This window comes from Triticum urartu, chromosome 5A (assembly GCF_056163025.1).
Source record: "Triticum urartu cultivar PI428250 chromosome 5A, HENAU_Tu73, whole genome shotgun sequence".
In the NCBI taxonomy this organism is placed as follows: Eukaryota; Viridiplantae; Streptophyta; class Magnoliopsida; order Poales; family Poaceae; genus Triticum; species Triticum urartu.
In genome coordinates, this window is record NC_141877.1 from 405579359 (window position 1) to 405589023 (window position 9665).

Consider the following 9665-nt stretch of genomic DNA (forward strand, 5'->3'; position numbering starts at 1 on the left):
AGACCCTTCGACGAAACTATGTGCGATGCCATAATCGCAAATGGTGGTGTAAAAACTGTCAAAAAAGATGCAAAACGTTTGCGATGGAGGATGCATCAAACACGGTTCAGATTTTAGTTGCGTGTGTGATGCAGGGCATACGGTTCAGCTTGATTAACTGTTTGCGATGAGGAGGAACAAAAGAATCGGGCAGCCAGATGAAGGTGTGTGCGATGTACATCATACGGTTCACTCGGATGAACTGTTTATGGTTAGGCAACACAAAAGAAACGGTCAGCCAGATCAAAGGCATGTGTGATATACGGCATGCGGTTCACTCGGATGAACTGTTTGCGTTAAGCCATGAGAGCAGAAACGGTTCAATATAACAAGATGTTTGTGATACGCGGCAAACAGGTCTGTAATCAGAAATGTGTGCGAATACCGATAATAACAGAAACAGTTCCCTAGTGTGGTCCGTGTTCATATGATCATCATCTCCTTCTTGTGCTAGCTCGATGTTCCTTCTATGCTAAGTTTCCATTAATTGATGGCATTTTATGAACACACCACCGTTTCCCGCCATTTCCTCACCTGTTTCCCACCACCCAGCGATATTGCGCATAGGCGGCGCGCGACGCACGGAGGCGACAAGCGCAGCCTGTAGCACATCCACATTTTCCAAGCATGCGAACCCACCAAAGCGCCGCCTCTGCCATCGACCTCGTCAACGAGGAAAACAAGCAGGCGCCACGGCCCGTCGAGGCTGAGGCGCTCCATGGCAATGCGATGGACAACGTCGTGATGCACATCATCGCTAGGGTGGAGCAGACCTTTAGTGCATGGCGCTTTAGCGCCGCGAATCAAGATAGGCATGTCAGCGCTGACAGGCTGCAGCTCGCTGCACAACATGATCGATGGCGCGGCACAGAGCAAGCTAGGAGTGTCCGCGCCGATAGGCTACGGCTCGCTGCATGATGAGACCGTTGGAGCACCATAGAGCGAGAGGCGCGGCGTGCCGCATAGCAAGAGCGGATCCATCGGTGCTTGCCTACTGTCGACACGGCGTCGCGGCTGGGTACACGTCCGGTCAGTACCCCCATTCCTCACCAGGAGTGGGCAGAGGCCCTCAGTGCCGTACTTGCACCAGAGGCCAGCCGCGCCGTACTTGCACCGGACGCCCGCCGCGCCGTTCGCATGGGTGCTGCCGTTCGCCTTGTCCGTGGCCCGCTGGATGCCAACGCGCTGGTCCATAGGCTTGATCGCCTCCTTGGCCCAGGTGTCCACCTGGGCGCAGTAGAGGAACATGGCCGTCACATCCTCGAGTTGGTGATCTCTGATAAAATAGCCAACTTGGAGCTCGAGATCGCGCTCTAGATGTACCGCAAGCATGTCGACCGCTTGGACGAACGCCTGCACGAGTTCAGGCAGAGCCAAGAGTTACCGTAGGCAAGGGCTGCTGGTCATGGTCTCATGGACGCGTTTTATTTTGAAAAGTCGTTTCGACGTGGATAGCTATGTATTCACAGCAATCATAGTATTGCTCTGTTTATTGCTCTCTTTCAATGTGTGTACTCTGTTTTCCATTCTTATATGTTCTGTTTCAATGTGTGTATATACGCTTTCCATTCTGTATATGTGGATGATAACAGCTAGATTCAAATTAGTATACAAAAATAGATAGAAAATGGAATTTATAATATATATATATATTAAATGTTCATTAGTTCATCACAGAATATATATAATATCATCACATATACGTGATGATACTTAACTACTAGGTACAATGCATAAAATTGAAAACAAACAATACTAAAACTAATAATCCCTCATGGGGCCAGTATTCCGGCATCCCCTTGCCAGCAACTCCCTGGTGCGCGGCGTCTTCCCAGTGCGGAGGCAGTACTCCGCCTCCTCCGCCTCCCAGTGCTTGACGTACCGATCTACCTCTTGCTGGCGGACGCGCGTGGCCGATCTTGCCATTTCATTGGGCGCCCATTGGAGCTCCTCGTCGGTGGCACGCTGGAGCTTATCGGCCCACCTCCATGCAGTAACGAGGCGCCGAGCGCCTATGACCTTCCTCGCGAAGTATCTGTCTTCGTGCACCTCCTCGGCACGACGACGCGCCCGCCCCGAAAGCTCCGCCGCCTCCTTTTCCGGGCGGCATCACGGGATTCACAGGCCGCCTGGTACCTGGCTTCCTCCTCCGCCATCTCCTTCTTGAATGCCACTTGCCTGGCTTTCTCAGCCGACGACAACGACTTCCACAGACAAAGATTGTACTGGCCCCAAAACCAATCCAAAGTTGGGGGGTCCGGCGCAACCTCGTCAGGCGGCGCGTAGGGGTCCTCGTCGCTGCTAATCGAGTGAGCGTCCTCGGGGGGCGGCGACTCCTCGTCGGCGTGTGGGCAGACCGGTGGCGCCATGGCAGAGATTTGAGAGAGAGAGAGAGCGAGGGCGAGTGAGGGGAGGATGTAGATGAGAATGCAGGCGGGACGACATGAGCAAGGTAGTATTTATTGGCGGCCAGAATCTAGATCAACGGGGACATTACACACGCCGGTCGCCAGAATTTACGAGTATTGTAGTTTGAGTTACACATGATTCCCCGCAGCCAAATCCGTGTGTGAACATAATAGCCAAAATCCATGTGTGAACATAATAGCTGACGGTTTCCAATGCAGAACCGTGTCTGATTAATGATCCCCGCCACTCGCCTACCAAACCTCGAGCCGCGAGATAGAGTGCCAATCGTGTGGGGGGCGGTTGTCTTGCCAGATCTTTACATTTTCTTTTTTTACACACCAGAAATTTACATCGTTTGATGATTTTTTAACTCGCACACAAGTACACAAAAATATGATTTTTCAAACCGTTATGGTTAGGTGTTGCATGTAGATGTAGTTCAAATTTGAATTACGGTCATTAAATGGTTAGAAAATCACTTAAATATCTTTAAAAGGTCAAATGACCCCTGAAATTTTCCAAATTTTCACATGACAGTTGTATTAGTGCACGTTAAAGAAAAAAAATTGAAGGCCGTAAGAGAAAGCTATCTCCCATTCGTCGTCAAAAATGCATTGTTTTCTCTCGGAACCACGAACCTTCTAGTGAGTTGCTCCGGTTTGTGAGGAGTGTGTGTCCAAACTTTCGTCAAACATGCCAATTTTTTACCACATCATCTTGGTGGCATGACATTAAATCAAGTAAGGTTTCATGTTTTTTTGATCATTTTTTAATTTTTTGGAATTAAAATGCCATGGCACTCCATGCATGTGTGCCCATGCCTTGAGACCAATATGTTTGAAAATTCATTCAAATTTACTGCACATGGAATTAGCTCACACACAATTACGCAAAATATGATTTTTCAAACCGTTATGGTTAGGCGTTGCATGCAGATGTAGTTCAAATTTGAATTACGGTCATTAAATGGCTATAAAATCACTTAAATGTCTTTAAAAGGTCAAATGACCCCTGAAATTTTCAAAAAATTCACATGACAGTTGTATTAGTGCATGTTAGACCTAAAAAAATTGAAGGACGTAAGAGGAAGCTATCTCCCGTTCGTCATCAAACATGCATTGTTCCCTCTCGGAACCACAAACCTTCTAGTCAGTTGCTCCGGTTTGTGAGGGTGTGTGTCCAAACTTTCGTCGAACATGTCAATTTTTTTACCACATCATCTTGGTGGCATGACATTAAATCAAGCAAGGTTGCATGCTTTTCTGATCATTTTTTAATTTTTTGGATTTAAAATGCCATGGCACTCCATGCATGTGTGCCCATGCCTTCAGACCAATTTGTTTGAACATCCATTCTAATTTACTGCACATGGAATTAACTCGCACACAAGTACACAAAAATATGATTTTTCAAACCGTTATGGTTAGGCGTTGCATGCATATGTAGTTCAAATTTGAATTACGGTCATTAAATGGCTAGAAAATCACTTAAATGTCTTTAAAAGGTCAAATGACCCCTGGAATTTTCAAAAAATTCACATGACAGTTGTATTAGTGCATGTTAGACATAGAAAAAAATTGAAGGCCGTAAGAGGAAGCTATCTCCCGTTCATCATCAAACATGCATTGTTCCCTCTCGGAACCACAAACCTTCTAGTGAGTTGCTTCGGTTTGTGAGGGGTGTGTGTGTCCAAACTTCCGTCAAACAGGCCAATTTTTTACCACACGATCTTGGTGGCATGACATTAAATCAAGCAAGGTTTCATGTTTTTCTGATCATTTTCTAATTTCTTGGAATTAAAATGCGATGGCACTCCATGCATGTGTGCCCATGCCTTGAGATCAATATGTTTGAAAATTCATTCTAATTTACTGCACATGGAATTAACTCGCACACAAAGTACACAAAAATATGATTTTTCAAACCGTTATGGTTAGGCGTTGCATGTAGACGTAGTTCAAATTTGAATTACGGTCATTAAATGGCTAGAAAGTCACTTAAATGTCTTTACAAGGTCAAATGACCCCTGAAATTTTCAAAAATTTCACATGACAGTTGTATTAGTGCATGTTAGACGTAGAAAAAAATTTGAAGGCCGTAAGAGGAAGCTATCTCCCGTTCGTCATCAAACATGCATTGTTCCCTCTCGAAACCATGAACCTTCTAGTGAGTTGCTCCGTTTGTGAGGGGTGTGTGTCCAAACTTTCGTCAAACATGCCAATTTTTTTACCACATCATCTTGGTGGCATGACATTAAATCAACCAAGGTTTCATGTTTTTCTGATCATTTTTTAATTTTTTTGGAATTAGAATGCCATGTCACTCCATGCATACGTATGCATGTGTCCATGTTGTGAGAGCATCTCCAACAGGCGCGCCAAACTAGCGCTGCGCCGCAAAATCCCCCGTTTTAGCGCTTGCGCAGCCGGAATAGTTGCTCCAGCGGGCGCGCGAAAACAGCACGCGCGTCATACGTAGTCTAGCGCGCGGGCCGAAACGCAATCGCGCGCCGCTTATTTGCTGCGCCCGCTCCCGCGTGCTGGACTCTCGCGCACTCGCTCGCACCTCCCACCCCCCTCCAGCCGCATCGCCGCCGCCGACCGCGCCACCCCGCGACCGTTCCGGCGCTTCCCCGGCCTATCCCCGCCCCGCGCGCGCTTTCTCCGGCCCCCCTCTAGTCCCGCCGCCCCGCGCGCGTGCTGGTCCTCCGACAAACAGCGCCCGCGCGCTCGCTGCCGCTCGACGCCCGCAAGGTGTTCGACAAAACACCTAGAAGGTATGTATTGCTCAAAAGCCATGAATTTCATGCATGTTGATTGTAGTTTTTTATTTATAGCATAGTATTCAACATTGTAGATGAGTTCGTCGTATGATTCTTCCAAAGAAGAATTTGATATGGAAGAGGAGGAGGATCTTGCAATGATCCTAGCTATGCATATTAATAAAAAACCGAAGCACGGTGGTTCGGTTATGGGTCGGCAAAAAATTTGGAGGGATAGGATCGATGCCCACAACAGATTGATCAGGCATTATTTTGCGGAGAATCCCACATATCCCGAGTCGTATTTTCGTCGCCAGTTTAGGATGAGCACCGAGTTGTTCAGGCGAATTGCAGAGAAACTAGCGAGCCATGACCATTTTTTTCAGCAAAGGAGGAATGCCGCCGGAGAGCTCAGGCATAGCACCTTTTAGAAGGTGACAGCCGCTTTGCGTATGTTGGCATACGGTATACCGGCTGATCTAGTTGATGATCACTTGGCTATGGGTGAGAGCCAAGCCATCATGTGTGTCAAGCGCTTCGCAGTCGGAATTGTGCAAGTGTTTGGCGAGGAGTATTTGAGATCTCCCAACGCTGAAGACGTCGCAAGGCTTTTGGCGATGAACAAAGCTCGCGGCTTTCCTGGCATGCTTGGCTCAATAGATTGCATGCATTGGACTTGGAAGAATTGTCCAAAGTCATGTCATGGGCAATTCCACGGCCAAAAAAAGAGTTCCACTATAATCCTTGAAGCGGTGGCCGATCAAGAGACTTGGATTTGGCATGCATTCTTTGGAATGCCTGGATCTTTGAATGACATCAATGTTGTCAACCGGTCACCACTGATGAGTAAGATTGCAAATGGGGAGTTGCCACCGGTGCAGTTTGTAGCAAATGGCCGTACATACAACTATGGCTATTATATAGCGGATGGCATCTATCCAAAGTGGCAAACCTTTGTCAAGCCGTTGAAAAAGCCAGAAGGTAAGAAATATCTTGATTTCCACAATGCTCAGGCGGCGGCTAGAAAAGATGTGGAGAGAGCTTTTGGGATTTTGCAAGCCCAATTTGCTATTGTGAGAGGACCGGCTAGATTTTGGGATCAGAAGATGCTTTGGTACATAATGCACGCTTGTGTGATCATGCACAACATGATCATCGAGAATGAGCATGGCCAAGATGTAGACTACTCTCAGTATGAGCTCTTGGGACATCCCGTGCGAGTGCGACGGAGGGCTAAAAGGGTGGCCCATTTTGTTGCCTCCTATCATGCCATTCGACGTCCCGCAGCGCATAATGATCTTTAGAAGGATCTCATTGAGGAGTGGTGGGCATGGAATGGACGACAAAGAGCATCATGATTTGTGCGTTCGTTATTGTATTGTTGAACTATTTGTTGTGTTTAATTGCACTATTTGTTGTATTGAACGATAAACTATTTGTTTGAGTTGTAATAAACGAAATTGAACTATTTATTTTTGTTTGTTTTGATCTTTTCGCTTCTATTTTCGAATGCATATGTTGTTTGTGCGAGTCGCGCGCGCTGCATTTTTGCGCGCGGCTGGAGCAGCGCGCGCGCTGCATTTTAGTGCGGCTGCTGGAGCCAGCGCTGCGCGCCGCGCCAAACCAGGCGATGCGCGCGCGACATATCTATTTTTTTGCGCGTGGCGTGACCGGCGCCTGTTGGAGATGCTCTGAGACCAATATGTTTGAAAATTCCTTCTAATGTACTGCACATGGAATTAATTTGCACACAAGTACACAGATATGATTTTTCAAACCGTTTTGATTAGGCGTTGCATGTAGATGTAGTTCAAATTTGAATTACGATCATTAAATGGCTAGAAAAATCACTTAAATGTCTTTAAAAGGTCAAATAACCCCTAGAATTTTCAAAAATTTCACATTACAGTTGTAGTAGTGCACGTTAGACGTAGAAAAAAATTGAAGGCCGTAAGAGGAAGCTATCTCCCATTTGTCATCAAACATGCACTGTTCCCTCTCGGAACCACGAGCCTTCTAGTGAGTTGCTCCGTTTTGTGAGGGGTGTGTGTCCAGACTTTCGTCAAACATGCCAATTTGTTTACCACATCATCTTGGTGGCATGACATTACATCAACCAAAGTTTCATGTGTTTCTGATTTTTTTTTAATTTTTTGGAATTAAAATGCCATATCACTCCATGCATACATATGCATGTGTCCATGCCGTGAGACAAATATGTTTGAAAATTTCTTCTAATTTACTGCACATGGAATTAACTAGCACACAAGTACAAAAATATGATTTTTCAAACCGTTATGGTTAGGCGTTGCATGTAGATGTAGTTCAACTTTGAATTAAATGGCTAGAAAATCACTTAAATGTCTTTAAAAGGTCAAATGACCCCTAGAATTTTCCAAAATTTCACATTACAGTTGTAGTAGTGCATGTTAAACATAGAAAAAAATTGAAGGTCGTAAAAGGAAGCTATCTCCCGTTCGTCATCAAACATGCATTGTTCCTTCTCGGAACCACGAGCCTTCTAGGGAGTTGCTCCGGTTTGTGAGGGGTGTGTGTCCAAACTTTCGTCAAACATGCCAAATTTTTTTCCACATCATCTTGGTGGCATGACATTACATCATCCAAGGTTTCATGTGTTTCTGATTTTTTTTGATTTTTTGGAATTAAAATGCCATGTCACTCCTTGCTTAATTGTGTCATAGCCTTGAGACCAATATGTTTGAAAATTCCTTCCAATTTACTGCACATGGAATTAAATCGCACAGAAGTACACAAAATATGAGTTTCTGGTTAGTTTTTGCATGTACATGTAGTTCAATTACAGTCATTAAATGGCTAGAAAATCACTTAAATGTCTTAAAAGGTCAAATGACCCCTGAAATTTCCAAAATTTGACATGACAGTTGTATTAGTACTATGAAAAATTTCATACATTTAAAACACCATCCGTTGCCATAGTACTCCAAATTCGTCTTTCACAGCTAATAAAAATATCTACAACATCACACACAATTGTTTTCTAGGAACCGTTTGCAATGAAAATATCTGGGTCTATTTAAGTCTCCCTCCTTAAGCTTTGCCGGCTCGTCTGCTCCAGTGCCGGCAACCCCCGAATCCACAAATCCAGACCCCCATTCCCGCACCCCCTTCTTGCCAAGATGACGCTGTGGAAACGCTTCGTGAAGGCCCGTACGATGGCCGCGTCCCTCCCGAGCGCCGCCGCCTGCGCCAAGAGCACGGCCACCTACGCCGAGAGTGCCGCCGCATCGGCATTGAGCGCGGACGCTTCCGCCGAGAGGGCGTCTGCGGCAGCCGATAGGGCAGCTGCAGCAGCCGAGACGGCTGTAGCTGCTACTGCGATGGCGGCTGCAAACGCCAAGAGCGCTCGAGCTGTCGTCTGTGCCGCTGATGTCGCCCTGGCCTGGGTCGAGGCCGTCCACGCCAAGATCAAGGATGCACACACCAAGATATTCCAGTCCACCTCGGACTCCAGCATGCAACCCACGTCTGAAAAGGCGGTGGTGGCCATGGAGCACCTGCTTCCTCATGAGGTCACCGAGCGGGAGCTGGAGATGCAGGAGGTGGCAGAGATCGAGGAGCGCTGGGAGGAGGAGTTGCGCGTGGTCGAGGTCGAGATAGAGAAGAGTCTATCCGTCGAGGAATCGGCGGTGGATTACCAACGTGAGCTCTGGCGTAGCCACTACTACGAGTACTACAACCTTGAGGGCGGCGCCGAGGACGAGGACGAGGACACGGTCGACTTCAGCAAGGGGGACGCGGAGTCCACCAACGGCGGCATGTCGCCAGGACAAGTCATCGACGTCTCATCTCACACCAGCGATGCATAGGCCGGCGCCGCAGCGGATTTGTTAAAATTATGCGTACTTAGGCTTTGTTTTTAATGTTGGTCTTTTGTTAGAGCAATGTTTAGGTCAACTAGCTCTGTATAATTACTAAAATTGCTTGATTCAGTAAGTGTGGTATGTCTGCTGTACGCTCTTTTGTGTGCCCAAATTAGCAAGCGATGTTAAATTATGCAATGACGTACCCGGGGAAATTTCCACCAAAATTTGAATTATCAAACTCATCCCATGCGCGTAAAGCAGAAGAATCGTTTGTGATGCACAAAATCGTTCAAAGTGAATGGTTCGGCGGCACCGCGCGCAAAGTTTCCCTCCACATTTCCAAAATTTTGGCCTACCGCCAAAATATGTACCCCCGCCCCCATTCCCCCCTTCCCCACCCCCTTTTCTCCCCGACCACAAGTCACATTTCCCCTGTATCCTCCTTCCTTCCTTCCTTGCTAAGCTATAGCCGCTTCCTCGCTCTCGCGGTCTCACATCCTACCGCCGGGGTCACCATGGTCTTCTTCAAAGACCTCTCCAGTGGTTCCTCCTCCGGCGACTACTCCTTCACCACCCGGGTATGCCTCTCTTCTCTCTCTCGGGCTATGACT

At 47.0% G+C, this 9665-nt stretch overlaps 1 protein-coding gene across 1 annotated transcript; it reads left to right on the forward strand.

Moving 5' to 3' along the window:
• The first annotated feature begins 8367 nt into the window (after positions 1–8367).
• LOC147971614 (uncharacterized) lies at positions 8368–9057 on the forward strand. The gene has a single exon (XM_087524042.1). It carries the CDS (start codon positions 8368–8370, stop codon positions 9055–9057), a length of 690 nt encoding a protein of 229 aa, XP_087380168.1.
• The last annotated feature ends 608 nt before the right edge of the window (positions 9058–9665 follow it).